At 40.9% G+C, this 18,435-nt stretch overlaps 2 protein-coding genes across 2 annotated transcripts in view; one reads left to right on the top strand and one right to left on the bottom strand.

Moving 5' to 3' along the window:
* LOC102793688 (unconventional myosin-Ic) overlaps nt 1-15,640 on the top strand; it is an 18,918-nt gene extending 3,278 nt beyond the window's left edge. Inside the window, exons 2-34 of the mRNA XM_006802140.3 lie at nt 215-402; nt 4,003-4,412; nt 6,935-7,093; nt 7,189-7,304; nt 7,953-8,151; nt 8,315-8,395; nt 8,527-8,706; nt 8,788-8,886; nt 9,085-9,192; nt 9,289-9,360; nt 9,445-9,564; nt 9,678-9,760; nt 9,905-10,010; nt 10,103-10,183; nt 10,271-10,362; nt 10,445-10,539; nt 10,664-10,710; nt 10,853-10,933; nt 11,049-11,154; nt 11,685-11,802; nt 11,878-11,991; nt 12,111-12,187; nt 12,428-12,496; nt 12,797-12,881; nt 12,979-13,138; nt 13,247-13,330; nt 13,477-13,570; nt 13,666-13,721; nt 13,803-13,938; nt 14,771-14,841; nt 14,924-15,021; nt 15,095-15,194; nt 15,307-15,640. Of these exons, the coding sequence (XP_006802203.2) occupies nt 4,395-4,412; nt 6,935-7,093; nt 7,189-7,304; nt 7,953-8,151; nt 8,315-8,395; nt 8,527-8,706; nt 8,788-8,886; nt 9,085-9,192; nt 9,289-9,360; nt 9,445-9,564; nt 9,678-9,760; nt 9,905-10,010; nt 10,103-10,183; nt 10,271-10,362; nt 10,445-10,539; nt 10,664-10,710; nt 10,853-10,933; nt 11,049-11,154; nt 11,685-11,802; nt 11,878-11,991; nt 12,111-12,187; nt 12,428-12,496; nt 12,797-12,881; nt 12,979-13,138; nt 13,247-13,330; nt 13,477-13,570; nt 13,666-13,721; nt 13,803-13,938; nt 14,771-14,841; nt 14,924-15,021; nt 15,095-15,194; nt 15,307-15,333 (3,132 nt within the window). The 5' untranslated portion in view covers nt 215-402; nt 4,003-4,394 and the 3' untranslated portion in view covers nt 15,334-15,640. The remainder of the gene's footprint in view (nt 1-214; nt 403-4,002; nt 4,413-6,934; nt 7,094-7,188; nt 7,305-7,952; nt 8,152-8,314; nt 8,396-8,526; nt 8,707-8,787; nt 8,887-9,084; nt 9,193-9,288; nt 9,361-9,444; nt 9,565-9,677; nt 9,761-9,904; nt 10,011-10,102; nt 10,184-10,270; nt 10,363-10,444; nt 10,540-10,663; nt 10,711-10,852; nt 10,934-11,048; nt 11,155-11,684; nt 11,803-11,877; nt 11,992-12,110; nt 12,188-12,427; nt 12,497-12,796; nt 12,882-12,978; nt 13,139-13,246; nt 13,331-13,476; nt 13,571-13,665; nt 13,722-13,802; nt 13,939-14,770; nt 14,842-14,923; nt 15,022-15,094; nt 15,195-15,306) is intronic.
* Nucleotides 15,641-15,685: 45 nt separating this feature from the next.
* Nucleotides 15,686-17,181, bottom strand: LOC148100861 (uncharacterized). Its single transcript, XM_087847193.1, has 4 exons — nt 17,014-17,181; nt 16,817-16,918; nt 16,335-16,526; nt 15,686-16,230 (listed from the first exon to the last, which is right to left on the bottom strand). The coding sequence occupies exons 1-4, from the start codon at nt 17,179-17,181 to the stop codon at nt 16,039-16,041; spliced, it is 654 nt and encodes a 217-aa protein (XP_087703319.1). The 3' UTR covers nt 15,686-16,038.
* Nucleotides 17,182-18,435: the final 1,254 nt, after the last annotated feature.

An 18,435-nucleotide genomic window follows, 5' to 3' on the forward strand; every position in this document is an offset into this window, starting at 1 on the left:
TCATCTGCGTCATATCTCATTACTTTTAGCAGACAATTAACTTTAACATTACTGCCTCCTAGTGGATTTAGAGTCTGTAAATGGCCTGACATTTTCTATTTCCTTTGCAGAGAAGTCTTCTTTTGGTCACAGATTTTAGCCTTTAAAAAAAATTCAGCCTTGTACTCTAGAGTGCCTGTGCTTTTCTGTAATTCTATCTGTTTGGACTGTGCAGGGTGGACTGGAGTACATTCAGTCCCCGCTGCTGTAGAAAATCAAGCCAGCCTTCATGTAGACTGTATAGTCTGCAAGCATCGCCTGGAGCTGCACAAGTAACCGAGGCTGTGGCTATGACCCGACTTCTTCTGGAGTTCAGCCTGATAGAAAATGTTTCTGTTCTATTTGATTAAAAACTTAGACCAGGTAAGCATATAGTTCTTTATTTCTGTTTATGCTACATTACAGACATTTATGTGCAATATATTTATATGTCTCTGTGTGTTTTTCTGTGATCTATTAGATGTTTGCTTGTACTGTACTTTAGTACGCTTCTGTGAAAGTTTTTGTGCTCAACAGAGCTGGAAGAAACATGGAGCTAGATCTTAAATGCCAGTAGACTTCAGGGAAAGTCCTGGAATTGTATTTTTATGTTCCCAGAAAACGAATCATTAGGTTTCACTTTCTGGGAACCAAATTTAATGGTAATCCATCCCTTTAAAATAATAGCAGAGGAGCCTGTTCACTGTAATTGATATTACAACCACTAGGCAGAGCCCTAAGCCTTCCTTTAATTTAGGGCATCAAATAAGGCTTAACATATTAAGACACTCATGCTTGTTATGGTGAAATGATCATGCAGGGCGAGCTACAAATAGTGAAATTCATCCTCGTGTTGCCTTTTCTTCTTATTAAAAGTGAACAAACCTAACACTGAAGGAAATAGATTACTACACCCAGTACTACATGTTCATTCTGGATTGTTGTAAGTTATTCCACAGCTTGTTTCTTCTGTTAGGTTTAGTTTTACACCTTGGTCAATTTATAAAGCGGTCTTTGTCGTGTAACAGAGATCTGGGGGATGAGTGGCAGCGGAGGTGAGCGTGAGGTGAAAGGGACAGCAGATGGGTGCTGATGGAGCTCAGTGCAGATAGACAATAGGGTTCCCCACGGAGGAATAATAAACAGCTGGGTTAGCCAGGCGAGGTAACCCAAACGATATTAGAATGTCCTTCATGGTTTTAGTTAAATTTATAATATTTCATGCATAGTGTGTGTGCAACAGAGGGGAAGAGAGAAACACCGCTTTTCCCTCCATAGCAAATAAAACACCATTCCTCTATGATTTATTGTTCTACTGAATCAGAAAACCCGAGCGACTTAAATACAAAATGAGAAAAAAAACATTATTAAATCTTCGTCTCCACAGCTGACACGCAGCTTGTGACAAGAAGGCTAGGATCTCTGGATTTCTTCCATAATGTGTCAGATGTTCAGAATTACTTTTTGAGTTTATAATGTGATTATCTGAAATTGAACTCAGGCAGAGGGTTGTTGCATGAAAGGGAAACAGCTGAAAAAAAAATGGCAGAGATGTGCTTCACTTGACTTGCCTTTGAGACGCTAAAAGAATATTTTTACATTTTTACATTAATATTTTAATATTTTTATTTTTTTTACAGCATTTTAGCACCGAGTTTGACAGAAGTGGGGCATCTGAGGTGAAGCGTTGAGGGGTGTGTTTGTAAGAGGAACTTAGTTTGAGTCAATCAGCTCAGTCTTGTCAACATAATTTAGTTAAGGTAAGGATTAGAGCCCAGGTCATCAATACACATTATTTAACCTTTATTTTAAGGCGCTAATATACAGTTATAGAAGATGTAATGAATAATTAGAAAAATATTTATCACATTACACTCAAACACAAAGTGCGCTAATAAAGGAAGATCCTGAACATCAGGAAACAGGAAGGAAATCTCTCTTACAGGAACTGCTAAACAAAGATAGGAACAATGATTGAAAAACAACTGAGCTGGAAAATAGCATATCTTAGGAGGCGGGAATGGACTCTGCCATGAAGCTGCAATTTCTTCATCACTGACTTTAGTATATGTGCGAGTTTCCTGGGCATCAGCCTGACAGTGTTACTTATAGTGTCTGTGGAGCAGAAAAATGCAGATGTTGTTGAGAAAGTGCGTTCATGTTTTCCATATGCATGTCATTGCACATTCGGTGTCTTGGATATTTGCTGCCAGCAGTCAGCCGGGTGCATATTATGTCTCAGATGCCTGTATAGTAAGAACTCTTTAAATGGACTTTTCTGTAAGCTTAAATACTGCAAATGGAATTAGGTTTTTACCGCAGAGGTATTTGGAGAAAAAAATGATCATATAAGAGGAAGTATCATTTACAAGCCACCAAACTATAAAGAATATTTCCACATTGTTTGACTTCAAAAGGAGAATATGCTGTGGTTTTTATGACCCAACTTAATGATCAATTATCAGCTCATTGTACACACTTCCTTTTATTTTTGTGCTTCATATAAAGCTGACCTGCAGTGAATAGAGCTACACAATTGGAGGGGGTACGGTGAGAGAACCGAGTAAACAAAGGACATGTTGTGCATAAATCTGTGTACTCATGTAAGAAGTATTTCCTGTATATTTTAGGAGGCAGCACGAGAAATACTCAAGTGACACCAGCTGACATACAGTGATCAGCCATAATGTTAAAACCACTGATAAGTGAAGTGGATAAATGTATCTTCTTGTTACAATTCAATGTTCTGCTGGGAATCATGTGGCCCTGGCATCCATGTGGATGATGCTTTAAGATTAACCACCCATTTAAATAGAGCATGCACACCTCTCCATTGACTATAGCACTCCTCAGTGGTAGCAGCTTAACCCAGCAAGACAATGCATCACACCACAAATAGTCCTTAAGAACAGATCACAGACTCCACAGCATTCATCCAGCCTCCAGACTCTCCCCATCCTAATCCAGCTCATCTGTGGGATGAGCTGAACAAGCCCACATCACAGAGGCCCCACCTCACAACGCACAGGACACAAAGAATCCCACCAACTCCCAGAATCAAAAACCACAGCACATGCTTAGGCTGAGGTTTGATATCAACATCCTTAAGCGTCAAAGCTGTTCTGATAGCGTAAGGGAGACCTCTGCATTATGAAGTGAGGCTGATTGGTTTAAAATGGGTGTATTTGTGTTTACTGCTTATACAAAACTGTTTATCCCCTTTTAAGCACTATTGAGAGTAAGAAGGGGAAAAAAAGGTAAAAGGTTTTCCCATCTGGGCAGCATTATTCAGATTCCTCTCTGTTGGATATTTGATGCTGGCATGTGAAAGTGGGTGTGGCATGGAAACAGACTGAGCTATAGTGAAGTGAGAGGAAAGATGAGGAGTGGGGAACCAGAGGAGGGTGCTGTTCTGTTAGAAAGGTGATGTGGCCTTAAAAGCACACACACATAAAAAAATGTCTTGAATAGGACGGAGGATAATAAGAGAGGAATCTGATAATTCATGCGCACGGCTCATATGTTAAGTCAGTGTTAAGTTAAAAATGTGTTGTGTTGTGGTTGTTGCCAGGAAAAGGAAACAGATGGGGAATGTAACACTTCATATTAATATATCTGCGGAGTGATATTTCTATGATGGTGTAAGTTATTTCGTCAGCAGTGGATGACAGCCACTAGGAGACAGGCAGTCTTGCTGGTGAAACACTTCCATAATTCACATCCCATGTGAATCTGCCTCGGCTTGTGGGAGAAAAGGGAGGGAGCAAACTAACAGGGAGGGAAGGAAAGAATGTCCTAAGGGCCAATCATGTGATTTCTGGGTTTTTTTTCTGTTCTTAATAGCTGCACAGTGATTACATGTTTTTAGTCTGGGGCTCTTAGCAAGTTTTTCCTAACCCTCTCCGCTCTCTGTTTTCTCTGGCCCTCTTTTTTTTTCTCATTATCCAACAGCATACTTTCCCTCGACTTTTTTTTTTCTTTCAGAGTGACGTGTGAGTGTAGTTCCTGCCCTTGTTTCATGCAGAATAGTTCAGAAGGAAGGACAGGGAATCACGGCGAGGCGGTGATTTACTTTGACCTGTCATGGACAAGATGAATTGAAGGTGCAAACAAGAGGAGCCGCTTGTGTTTTTGGCCTAAGTTTGTGTGCACGGGGGAGTCAAGCAAGGAAGCGCAAAGACGTGACGGAAGAGACGCCAAGGCAGAGGGAAACAGAGAAAGTGACCGAAGGGTAAGACGTAAAGTTGCCTAATTGTGTTGCCCATGGGCAGAGGTGGATGAGAAGCTGCGTTTAAGAAGTCTGTGAGACAGGAGGAGGAGCACCAGCCTGAGGGGGAACCACCAGTTCAACCTTCTTCCAGCAACAACAGGACAGGATGAGGTACCAAGCCAGGGTAAGGTCCATGATGCTCGTTGTTTTATTTTCCTTTTTATTGCAGCCCACCTACTCGCGATTTGTGGTTACTTGTGGCTATGTTTAAGCATTTTCTGTACTGATACAATAAAGTCGACATCCGATCAACCTATTCCCTCTTTCTGCCATGGAGACACCAGAGGGGGAAAAAGCAAAACAGAACAATGAGTCACTTGGAATTTTTTTCCCGTGTATGAGTCAGTGTATATTTGGAGTTTTGTGTAAGCCTTAACTCAAGCAGTCTGGATAAAAGAAAAAAAAAAACATAAACACTATTTTTCCATCATATCCCTGCTGGCACAACTTTGGTCAGGAGCCCACCATGGTACCACTGCTGCTTATCACTGGGACAGAGTGGTGGGGCATGCCTTATAAGGAAGACAATCCGAAATGAAGTTGGCCCTGCAGAGCTTAGTCATAGGCCTAGGGCCAAGTCCTGCTGTTAACTTTCTTACTGCAGCTGCAGCTGCACCCACAAACCTGCAGATTTCACAGAAGTTCCCTGATACTCAGAGTCAAATCCTACATTAAGCTCTCATGCACCATCAGCTAGATCACACTCAAGGTGCTGTGAAAAGGAGGCGTCAGGTCAGTTCACAGAAAACAAAGCTACAGGGATTACACTTGATTCTGGTTAAATCTCCATCCCAGAGCTATAGCCCTTAATGTAACCGAACCGCATATTACCTCCAACACGAGTGGTAGCAATCTTTCTGATTTTGGTATCAAAGAAGAGTACTGAATGAGGCCTCTGATCAATAAAGTTGACAAAAATCTTGTAATGAAAGAAAGCAAAAACACATAACTTGAAAAAGATCCTTACAAATTCAAGCTGGACACTGCGCAGGTACTCTGAGCACAGCAGCTAGTCCACAGCACAGAAACTCTTAAGGTATGAGGGCTAAGGAAGCTGAAATGAAAGCTTTAGGCAAAGCAAGTCCGTTAAAGCCCAGAGCTTCAACTGTGGCCCAGTCATCTACAGCGAGAGAACACACTGAGATGAACTCTTGAGTTTCACAATAATGTGGCAGACCCCATGACACTGTACAGAATGTGATGAGCTGCAACCTCGTACACTGACTGTAACCTAAGCGCTAAAACAAGTGTTATCCAGGCACTTTTCATTACAGCTGTTGCAGAACATTTGAAAACTGAAAACCTGCTACATCATTGCACTCCTTTTGTTAAAAGTACTATAAGGATACGTTTTTGTCTGCACTGCTCATTGCTTGTCTTTATATGGGTATAATGAGTAGAATGTCAAATTGCATCAAAATCACTGAAAGCATGCCCTAAATCTGACCCTGAAATTCTTGAGACATATCCTTTTGGAAAATCTGACTTTGAACAGTAATTGCTTTTTGTAGGAAGCCCACCTGCAAGTGGGAAAACAATAATACAAGGTGAAGCAGAGAGGAGTGGCTGCAGTGGAAGTGTGCGGTGACTTCTTTGCGTTCACTTCTTGGCTGTCGTCCACTGTTGTCCTCTTGTTTTTTAAAGGATATTCCTGCATGAAGTGGTCAGAGATAATGACCTTTTAGCAGCGTTGGCCGGCCAAATGAGACCCTCGAGAGGTTGTTGCGTTCAAGAAAAACAAACGTCCTGTGGAAGTCTAACCCCTTTGTTCCATTTACTGCTTGTATTTTATGAATGTGAAAGAGAAGGGCTTGTTTCTTAAATGAGCCTTTGATACCGAACATAGAGCACCTTTTGTCTGGCTGCGGTATATTGTGCATTTAATATACGCTCAAGTGTTTTTCTGGATATTTCTCATCAGTAAGTAATGACTGCTGACATTTCTTTTATCTTTTTGCATGACGCTGCATGTTGTTGTGTGTATGTTATATCTGACTTTAGGGCATATCTAAGAATTTCTCTAGTAATTCGTTCCTGTCTCCACTACGATGTTTATCTTCACAGTGGGGTTGACATATACACACATTTTTCTAGTTAAACCCCATCTGGTGATATAAAACTTTGTGTACTGTGTACACACACGATAATACACTGTCTCTGTCGAAAAATAGAGGAGTCTATCCTGTCTGTTTATCATTAGGATTCCTTAAATTACTTCTTTGTTTAATCTTGGCATGCTTGGTGGAACTGTTCTTCTTTGTGCACTTGCAGGACTTCTTTCCACAGCCAAGAAGCACTCTGTAAACTTTAGAGAGCGCCGCTTGGGGGATTTAGGCCTGATTCATTTGCCCTTGCATTTTGAAAGTGTTTTGAAATAAATATTGTGCCATCAAAATCATGTGGCAATTATTGTTTTCTTGTGCGCTGCGTATTAACCTGTTTACTACTGGGTGAAGCTGGAAATATGAATTGTCCTTTTGTGCCCCCTGCTTGTCAGCAGCATGTAATTGCTTATGTTAGATATTTATAAGAAAGATTAAAAACCTGTCTTCGATTGCCATTTAAGGCAGGAAGTGACTCAAGAATGAAGAGAAATTCACATTCCATGTACGTTTGTAACGATTTTTTTTCTCCTTTTCTGTGTAGGAGGTGGACATTGAGGGAAGAGTGCGTCTGGTCATGGAGGGTGCGCTGACTGCCCGGGACAGGGTTGGGGTGCAGGACTTTGTCTTGCTGGAAAACTACAACAGCGAGGCAGCCTTCATAGAAAATCTGCGGCGGCGCTTCAGAGAAAACCTCATTTATGTAATCATTTTTCTTCATATTTTCTAAAACATTTCCCGTGATGTGATAAGCCATAACTTGAACGTGGTGTCTACTCCCTGTGTGTTTGATGTCAGACGTATATCGGCTCAGTGTTGGTGTCGATGAACCCGTACAAAGAGCTAGAGATTTACTCCAAGCAGCAGATGGATCGTTACAGAGGGGTCAGCTTCTACGAAATATCGCCTCACATGTGAGTCACTTCAGGCCCCTCGGGCGTTTTTTATTAATGGTTCAGTTTGATAAACACCAAACAAAAATGAAATGTTGCTTCAGTTTTTGCCTTTTGTCTAACTACAGCTCAAAAAACCCTAAATATTCAGTCAGGATGAGAAGAAAGCAAATCACATGCGCAGATAATTATGAACTAAATCTGATATTTTTGACATATTATATATTATTTATAAAGTGATTATAAAATGAATCATGTGGAGCTACTCGCTGTGCCAACCATTTGTGAATAACAGAGTAGCTGAAAGTGGCTTTATGTAAAGTTGGCTGATCTGAGCTTGCTTTTTGCACATATCCGTAAATCTCCTCTTGCTATTCAAATTGTTTTAGCTCCCTACAGCTGCAGCAACCCTTACAAGCTGCTTGGAAACCCACCCTAGCTACTTATAATAAGTAGTCTTACTGCTCTCCCTACCTTAAGCTTTCCACATATGCACACATAACAGATCCCTACTACCAAATACAAATGACTGCAGATGGAACAACAACCTCTCTGTATTTGCTTTGAGTTTTCTGGATCTACGCTGATTTTTGTGTGACTTTATTCCACTGCTGTGTTTCACCTGCATGTTGATCTGTAGCTGAACCTGCAATTTTGTTTTTTCCTCAGCTATGCCTTGTCAGACAACACTTACCGGGCCATGCGGACCGAGAGAAAAGACCAGTGTATACTCATATCAGGCGAAAGTGGAGCAGGTAAAACAGAGGCCTCCAAGAAGATCCTCCTCTACTACGCTGTCACCTGCCCCACTAATGATCACATGGCTGCACTTGGTGACCGCCTGCTACAGTCAAACCCTGTCCTGGAGGTATTTAAAAGTTAGGCTTTTCAAGCTGATTAGCCTGTATTTGCAGTGCATGATATTATTTGACTTATCTGTTATTTTTATATGGGATTTTTGTGGGATTGTGGGATTTTATTTTGCATTCTTTCTTTTAATTTCACTTCCTCTCTCTTTTTTTTTTGCAAAGGCATTTGGCAATGCAAAAACACTAAGGAATGACAACTCCAGCCGCTTTGGGAAATACATGGATGTCCAGTTTGACTTTAGGGTAAACGCTGAAACTGATATATTGGATAGCATCATATCAGTCATCATAGCATCGAAAAGCAACAACTCTAGAAGAAAACTTGTGTTTAATAGTTGCTCTCAGCTCTCATCTTTTTGTGTAACCTCTTCAAGGGGGCACCGGTGGGTGGTCACATCTTAAACTACCTGCTGGAGAAATCTCGCGTAGTACACCAGAACCACGGCGAGAGAAACTTCCACATCTTCTATCAGCTTCTGGATGGAGGAGAAGATGACCAACTCAACACACTGAACCTGGAAAGAAACCCCCAGAACTACCGTTATCTGGTTAAGGTGTGTGTCGCGCCGTTTCAAGAATTACAAATTGCCTGCGCCATTAGTTTTGGCATCGTTTTAAATTGTTTCTTTTTTCAGGGCAACTGTCCCAGAGTCAGCTCCATAAGTGACAAGAATAATTGGAAGGTTGTGATGAAGGCCCTTCCTGTCATTGGCTTCACAGAAGAAGAAGTGCAGGTCAGTAACAGTCAAGAGTTTTACCAGGTTAAAATCATTTTATATCATTGCAACACTGGAATCCTTAATGAGCTCTTTTCTGACAGTTTTGCTATAAATAATGCTATTCTGAACACTACATCATCGTCGACGCATTTGAAAAACAAATTGTTCATCTGTGAGGTTGTTCCCAGCTGTTCTTTCTGTCTCCCGCCTCAGAAATTGCTGAATATCATCGCCAGTGTTCTCCATCTGGGAAACACGCAGTTTGGGGAAGGGGAGGAAGGTGAAACCTATATCACCACTGAGATTTCTAATCTTGCAAGGGTCAGTACAATCCCGCTAGTATTGACAGATGTTTAAATATGCTTAGAAATCTTACAAAACAACCTGACTGAGAGCAGATGTGTTGTTGTTCTCCAGCTGCTGGGTGTCGATGGCTCAGCCCTTAGGGAGGCACTCACTCACAAGAAGCTCACAGCCAAGGGAGAGGAGGTCATCATCTTTTCATCATCACTCCTCAGGTTTCCAGTTGTTCGATGCACATGTTTTTACTGGGCTGTTTTTATGTTTATGCAGATGATCACCCCGCTAAATTTTGAGCAAGCGGAGGCTGCCCGTGACGCCTTAGCCAAGGCTGTGTATGGCCGGACCTTCACGTGGCTGGTGGAGAAGATCAACCAGTCGCTGGCTCTTAAGGTGCAGCACTCATAACAACTTAAAGATAACAAGAGAAATTCCTCCATCTTATTGTGAGGCCGTTGTTGTCTTCTATCTCTGTCTGAATGATGTGCACTGTATATGCTGTGCAGGATGAAATCTACCACAGCAGCAAAGGTTCCTCAGTTATAGGGCTTCTAGACATCTATGGCTTTGAGGTCCTGCAGCACAACAGGTATCGATTATATTCTTTTCCTTTTCACCGTCATCTGCTTGTTAGCGCAGTTCGTCAACCGGTTTCGCTGTCAAAAGTAGCCTCCATTGTCCCTGCAACGTGTGGTAGTTTTGTTCTGTTTTAAAAGAAGTTTCCCGCCTGCAGTTTTGAGCAGTTCTGCATCAACTACTGCAATGAGAAGCTCCAGCAGCTGTTTATAGAGCTGACCCTCAGATCTGAGCAGGAAGAATATGAGACGGAAGGAATTGCAGTGAGTACAGCTGCTAATTGCGTAGTCAGTGTGAAACAACTATTGATATCGAATTTCGATGCTAAAACTACATTCTTTCCCATCACATGCAGTGGGAAACTGTGCAATACTTTGACAACAAGATCATTTGTGACCTGATAGAAGAGAAGCACAAAGGCATCATCTCCATTCTGGTACGTAAAACAACGTTGAGTTTGTATCTTTGATTATTTATTTCTCTTTCCCTCTTTGAGAAATTAAATAGTGTGAATAACTTACAGGACGAGGAGTGCCTAAGGCCCGGAGAAACTTGTGATGTCTCCTTTTTAGAGAAACTGGAGGACACAGTGGGCGGCCATCCCCATTTTGTCACGTAAGCATCATCTTATATCAAAGACTTGTACTTGTACTGTACAATATATGTGAGTAAATCTATACGTGTGTGTTTATTTCAGGCACAAGTTGGCAAATGGAAAGACTCGCAGGGTGATGAGCAGGGAGGAGTTCAGACTGCTGCATTATGCCGGAGAGGTCAACTACAATGTCAATGGTAAACTATTAAGGCTGGATCAATAGCGTATTCATACTTACATTTCCCGTTATGAGACAACACATCGAGAGGATGATTCACAAGCAGCCTATTCCTCAATGACCGTGTTTTTGCTTCCATTCAGGTTTCCTCGATAAGAACAATGACTTGCTGAACAGGAACCTGAAAGAGGTGAGGATAGTGAAAAGGGACAAGGTAGAGCCTCACCGCAACCTTTGAAAACCACTCTGTCTCCTGCCATTGCTTGAGTGAAGAGGAAGAGGGGGGGGCATCTAATGTTGACTTGTGGTTTTGTGGTTTGGTCTCTGTTCAGGTCATGTGCCAGTCAGACAACCAGATCCTAAGTCACTGCTTCCGCAGAGAGGAAGTCATCGACCAGAAACGCCCAGAGATGGTAACAAATCAGTCACACTCTCTATGTTGATCATTTGTAGGCATGATTTAAAAAACCCCAGAAAATACACTCTGAGAATTTCACATCATTTAATTTTCTTTTGTTGATCATTTAGGCTGCCACTCAGTTCAAAAACAGCCTGATGAAACTTACAGAAATCCTCAGGTCTAAAGAGCCATCCTACGTGCGCTGTATCAAACCAAATGACGCCAAGCAGCCAGGTACATGTTTCACATCCTGTCATATTAATTGGGATATATAAGCCTCAAATAAAGGCTTTATTAGAAGATCCTAAATACAGATCAAGAAAAACAATGTAAAGGTTACCCATCTAATACTGGCTGCTGTGTTCTCAGTTTTGTCACACGGCAGTGAACTAGAAATGATGTTTAGTTGGTGATTCATAAACTAATTATGTTTGACCTAATTCTTTTCTTACATTTCCTGTTCTCAATCAAAAAAAAAGGAAATACCTTCTTAAACACTCTAATAGTGAAGGTGGAAGATGTGTTTTGTTTGATTCAACAACAAACTAGCATGTGATTACAGACGTTTATAAGTTAATCTAACAAAAGGAATTTTGATTTAGTTGCAACTGTTTTAATAAAAATGTCCTTTTTATTTCAAATAAATAAACCCCCCAGCTTCTTAATGTATGTAATGAAGCTTATCCTGCTGTGTGGATTGTGTTTCATATCATTGGCCAGAAATATTTCTTTGTTACTAATAAATACGGTTTCTGTCCCTGCAGGAAGGTTTGATGAAGTTCTGGTTCGACATCAGGTGAAGTACCTGGGTCTGATGGAAAACCTGAGGGTCAGGAGAGCTGGCTTTGCGTATCGTCGGCGCTTTGAAGCCTTCCTGCAGCGGTAGTTCACAGTTGCAGTGGCTGTTTACTTTATGTTCATTCTTCTTTTATTGTAACCGTTCATAAATGCTCTTAGGTATAAGCCCCTGTGTCCTGAGACGTGGCCCAACTGGCATGGCAGACTCGCAGATGGAGTTTTGACACTGGTTAAGCACCTGGGATACAAAGATGAAGAGTACAAACTGGGGAGGTAACTTGTTTAATGTTGTATGCAAGGCATTTAATCACACTTCATTGCAATAAGTGTGATTATTGCACACTGATTTTGTGTTGATCACAATTTTTTTTTTTTTTGGCTGCTTTCTGCAGATCAAAAATCTTCATCCGTTTTCCAAAAACTCTTTTCAATACTGAAGATGTTCTAGAAGCGAAAAAGCCAGAGATAGGTAAGCAGCAATAGCAAGGATTATCAAACTGAGGGCGTCACAACTGAAATAAAATATAAGGTAGTGATGCAAATATTCATGAGACACACTTCTAATGAGTTTAGAGTGTCAAAGATGTGAAGCTTCAGCTTTTTGGGAGCTCCTGACTTTAATCATCAAAATGAACACATTTTAAAGACAATCATAAGGTACGCAGTAAATATAGTACACAAGAATAAAACTATATTCCTCATGTTTCAGCACTGACCCTGCAGACATCATGGAGAGGCTACAGAGAGAGGGCCAAGTACCAACGCGTCAGACGTGCAGGTCAGACCACCTCCAGCTGTTGGCGCTCTCGTACTTTGCCACCTTTCTCCTTAAAGAATAGCCCCTAAAATGAGAATATACAAGTGTTTAATGTGTTTGCATAGTATTGTTACATTGGACCTACCTGCTTGGTACAAATGCATAAATCTGCATTACAGCTTTGTTTCATTTTCCCAGCATTCCTTTGTGGGTCTAAACTGACTTTATATGTCTGCTGCACTAACGTTGGGGTGTTCTCTTTGGCTGAGTATAAGAGCTGTCTTGGTGTTCATACGTGCATGTGTGTATATATATATATAGTGATAGTGATCCAGTCGGGGTGGCGAGGGATGAAAGCACGCAGGAGAGCTAAAAGGCGTCGCCAGGCTGCTGACTTAATTCGCAGGTGCTTGAATGAAACTTTTTTTTGGCGTCTAGTTTTTGGTGCTGTATTTTGCAAAATATAATAATTTCCATCATGATTTTTGCATTTTTTTTCCCAGGTTCATTAAAGGCTTCATCTACCGTCATGGGGAATACGGTCCTGAGAATGACTATTTCCTGGATCATGTTCGTTACTCCTTCCTGAAAAATCTATGCAAAAACCTGCCCAAGAGTGTTTTGGACAAATCCTGGCCGACACCTCCTCCGTCCCTCGTTGAGGTGCAAAAACCCCACATTCAAATTGAGTCCCCCTGCTGTCTAAGATCACACAGATAATATGATATTTGAATAGATAGTCTGCATTGTTAATTCTATGGTCTCCTACAGGCATCGGAGCACCTGCAGAGGCTGCACATGCGGAACATGGTCACAAAGTATTGCAGGATAGTCCACCCCGAATGGAAGAAGCAGGTACACTGATTACAGAAGATGGTCTACCTGTTATCTTGTTGTTGTTTTTTCCTGAATGATGTTCAGATTGCATCTGACTGGCTTTCATTTAGTTGTTTTGTTTTAATTTTTATTTAAATCTCACTTGATTTTTGTTTGTCCTCTAGATGATGCAGAAGGTTGTAGCCAGTGAGATCTTCAAGGATCAGAAAGACAGCTACCCTCAGAGTGTTGGAAGGCTGTTTTTGGACTCCAGGCTTGGTACACGTTTATGTATTCATTGTCTTTGCACTTGTTATCCACCACCCACTGGCAAGCATAAAAAATTCACAGAGCATTTCTACTGCTTTATACAGAACGTGAGCAAATCAGTCTCAAAGTCGTCCAGACTCTGGGCAATGACAAAGTGCAGGTAGGATTTTTTTTTTTGTTTAAAGTCTGATGGCGATAATAAATACTGGTCTGGATTAATGCGTCTCCTTGTCCTATTCAGTACGGTGTTTCAGTCATAAAGTATGACAAAAGGGGTTTCAAGCCGCGCCCTCGCCAGCTGCTCCTCACTAACACCTTTGCTGTGTTGGTGGACAAGACCAAAATCAAGCAGAGGATCGACTACACAGCTCTGAGAGGTGAAAACCAGCCCTGAGAAGGGGACAATTTTACAAATGTAGTATATTGAGATCGTTATTGAGATAATGTTCTTGAATTCATCACTTGTAAATGCATATGTTTTGTAAGGGAGGAATCTTTACAGTTTTAAATCCTGCTTCTTCTGTTTTTTTAAACGTCCATCTGCGGTCACAAAATCTAAACGGCTTTTTCTGGAAACTTCAGCTCAGTCTCTAGAGACTCTCAAGCAGAAGTTTCCATATCTGGATGATAAAGTGGACCGTGAGCTTATCAGCTACTGCTAGCAAACTATACAGGTTCAAGTTCACACACGTATTCTAATTAGTGCTGTAAAACAATGTAATAAAAACCTTCACAAATTCGTGGATGGGCTTTACACGGGAAGTCGTTATGAGTCAGATAATTCTCTGCAGACTTGAATCAACAGAGGGGATGTCTAGCAGGCAGCTGCTGGTTACAGCTGCCTCTGAAGGAACACTTGTTACTCATAACGGCCACAGACTTAACTCCGCTGTGCATATGAATCAGCTAAGAAGGATTTGCCCCATACAGTTGTTATCGTAGGGGAAAACTATCCACAGAGATCAAAACTGTTTTGCACCAGACTGTAAAAGATGTTGTAAAGTTGGGGACTTTTAAGATCGGAGTCTACGGGGAATAACTTGCTCTTGGAGTTAGCCTCAAGTGGCCATTAAAGGTTTCTGGCACTTTTGCAATAGCTTCGTGTTACGGTTCAGGAGGTCACCACAACACTGCTAGGTATTTCATTATGCACATTGTGACTGTTCAGTGTGTGTTTAGTGATTTGTTTTGTGTTTTTTCTTGAAACAGATATCGCTTTGAGCTCTCTCAGCGATGGGATGTGTGTTCTTCACATCACAAGGGAGGACAATAAACAGAAGGTACCAGCAGGACACAACAGTCATGCCTGTGTGGAATAAAGCAACCATGCAGCCACTCTAAAGCCCGCTGTCTCTCCCACAGGGGGATCTGCTGCTGCACTGCAGCCACTCGATCGAGATGGTGACAAAACTAGCCATGATGGCCAACAAGACCAACAACGTCAACATCAACCCGGGCAGGTAAGATTCAGACTGACTGCTTCTGTGTGGTGGTCACCATCAGTCCATCTTATCATCTGTTCTTGGCACGCAGCATCCAGTTTACTGTGGCCCGAGGCAAGGAAGGAATAATTGATTTTGTGAGGGGCGCAGAGCTGAAAGTGACCAAAGGCAGACGAGGACATTTGCTAGTGGTGAGTCAGCGGCTGCTCTGATATCATGTGGGGAGCCTGCAGACGGGGAGGGGTGTTTTGATACCAAAAACATTTGATAGCTGACTGTGTTCGATCTGATTTCACTCTTCAGACTGCCCCTCAGATCAACGCCACATGAAGACACAGAAAACCAGCTAACTGATCAGTTTGCAGCTTACAGGAGAAAACCACAGAATACAAAACATGCCCGACAGAGTGCTTATTGATTCATATTCTGTACATCTTCATTATAACAAGATTATCATCAGTGTTGCATTAACTATTGATAACCAAAGATGAAAATCAAGACATGAAGTATTCGCCATTTCAAATGCTGTAACTCTTTATTGAAAAAAATACAAAATATTTATCAAATATAAAATGTCTTCTGTAAAACACTGTATTACATATTGCAAGAGAATTAAAATAAACCACTTTGAAATAAATAGCATTGTAATAAATATTTCAATAAATAGCAAAATATCTTTGGAAAGTCCACTAGATCGAGGGCGTGGGTGGAAAAACAGGATGTTGGGAAGCGTTCTCGCCGTTCTGAAAGCTCATGTCTAACTTACAGTCAGAGGTGAGACAGAAACTCTGGGAAATACCCAAGAAAGCCCTTAAAATTAGAATAGAATAGAATAGAATAAATTAGAATAAAAAGCAGACTCGCAATAATCAGAGCCCCTCGCGAAATGTTAATAAAAACACTTGAATGAAAAATATCACAATCTTTCCAGTTTGATCAAAGTGCTGAGAGTCAGTTCAACTATTTCTTCCTTTTTTCTCTTTGACTTTGTGCGTGTGTGTGTCTGTGTGTGTTGTCTTTTTTTTCAGTTTTGAGTCATAACTGTATTTTCGTAGCCAGTAAAAGAAAGTCTCTTGCCAGCTTTGTGAGGTAAAGGTCCAGATCCCTCAGGATGATGTAACCTTCCACTCGGCTGTCCCATACTGTCCTGGACCTGCTTGCTGGGTTCAGGGGTGTTTGTGCCAAAGCACTTGCTGCCCTTTTCCAAGAGCTTCTCAAAGAGCTCATCTAGAGGAGAAAGCAAAACAAATCTTATATCAGACCATTTTTGGTGCCACAAGGAAGGGGGATGATGAAATGTGGGTGGATTTCAGTAAAAAGACTGTTGATACCTGAGTGCTAACTTGGCTAATCAGGTCCCGCAAGTCCAGCTGAATGTGTCTGATGTTCTGAGTTAGAGTTGTCCGAGCATCCTGCACCATCTTCTGATCTTTCTCCTCATTCTCCAGCTGTATTCTCTTCCACTCCAGCATATTCCAGTAGGTTTTCATGTCCCAGAAAGCGGCATGCAGTCGTTCCCACTCCTGAACGCACAAGTGACAAGCACATGATTGCATAATGAAGGGTTGCACAACCCCATCTGTGCTTGAAGTTTCAAAAAGGGGAATTCCATGCAAATTTTTACAAGCATTTTTATTCTGTAAAAGCAAACCTTCTGACAGAGTCATCAGGTTTCTTTCTTTTTTTTGTTTTTGTTTTTTGTTCTCCTCATAATGGAAAAGGTCAAAACAAGAAATTCTCAGAATAACACCAAAAGTTAATCAGAGAATGATTTTCTATGAAAGTGTTTTGAAACACAGAGGGACTTACTAACCGTCAGATTAATCCACCGATAGAATTCTGTGGAAAGTGAGGGCAGGTCCTTCAAGTGTCGGCTTCTGTCCTCAAACTGCCCGTTCCCCAGCTGCTGCTCCTTCTGTAAATATTACACAAAACAATAACTTATAAGTTGTAGCTGAGAAAAAAACAACTACTGTCAGACCATGGAGTAGTACTGAATTTAGTACTTACATATTTCCCTAGCAGCTGTTGCACACGAGTTCGAGTGGACCTTGTGTGCTTGAAGCAATTAAGATACAGGGAATTAGTCTGAGCAACTGGTAATGAGGCGGATTGCTCCATGCAGTCCAGTATACAAAAAAGGAGGAAGAGCGCTTTCGAAACAGTCATCTGAAACATCGGAGACAAGACCAGAGTTATAGGTTAGAAATCATCTGCGACCATGTGCGCCTTCATGGGATGAACTAATGAACAAACAGTTTGCGCAGCTGCTTAAACTCCCAACAATTATGTAAAATAAGCTGACTTGGACTTCCTGTAAAATTGCTATGTATAGAAAGTAACACTTCTGAAGAAAATGAATATGGCAGATGGGAAATTTAACAACATTTCTCTAAGAAATTCCACGCCGCATCTGTCATCCCCTGCCACATGACATCCATATGCTTTCTTTCTTAAATTCCAATAAATGGTTAAACTGTGAAAAGGAAGCTCTTTTTTTTCTATGTCCTCTTCTTTTTCAGCCTTGCACCTAAAAGTGTCTGTGCAAAGACCTGAAGTCAAATCTCTTGAGTACAGATAAAACTGACTTCAGCAGGTGGTTGCCACTGCAGGAATCCTGTAATTAGAAGTGTTGTATGTCTTGTCCCTTTCAGGTTTCCTGACTCAGTTGAAATTAATCAGCAGAAAAAAGAAACAAAAATCTTCCTTTTTAAAAAAAGTTTCTTCTTTTTGTTGTTACATATGCTCTCGATGCAAAACAGTCTTCATGCTGAGTCAGTCAATCACTTATTAACTGGAAGGATAACAGTTCCCTAATCTCCCAGTTCAATGTACATTAAGACAGCACAGTCATTGAGCATACATAAACACTATAGTGTATATACATAATAGAATGACATAATAAAAGTGTCATTCAGTAGTAAAAAATATCTGTGTGTGTGTATATATATATATATATATATATATATATATATATATAGATAGATAGATAGATAGATAGATAGATAGATAGATAGACATATCTATATCTATATATATACATATATAGATATAGATATTTATATCTATCTATCAGAAAAACACAAACACCCTCAGACTCTTGTAAACTAGTGTAACATGGGCTTACCTTGGAGGAGTAGTGAGTAGTGGAGTAGTGCCACTCGCAGCAAGATAATTTCATGCTTTACTGGCACTCACAAACACTATATATTCTCATGTTCTTGCTTTCGGTTTCACATGGTGTCTGGACTTTTTGCTTTTTTTTCCTCTCTCTGCCGTCTCGCTCTCTCTCTCACTAAGCATCTTGTGGTGAACTGTATGATTCAGAAAAAGTCATTCACTGTGAAACTAAAATAGGACTGCTTTCTTTATTTTTTTTGCTATTTTTTCCCCCCACTTGTAATCATCATGCTTGTAAACTGCTTTTCTTTT

Source organism: Neolamprologus brichardi, chromosome 10 (genome assembly GCF_056152115.1).
Source record: "Neolamprologus brichardi isolate AB-2024 chromosome 10, ASM5615211v1, whole genome shotgun sequence".
NCBI lineage: Eukaryota > Metazoa > Chordata > Actinopteri > Cichliformes > Cichlidae > Neolamprologus > Neolamprologus brichardi.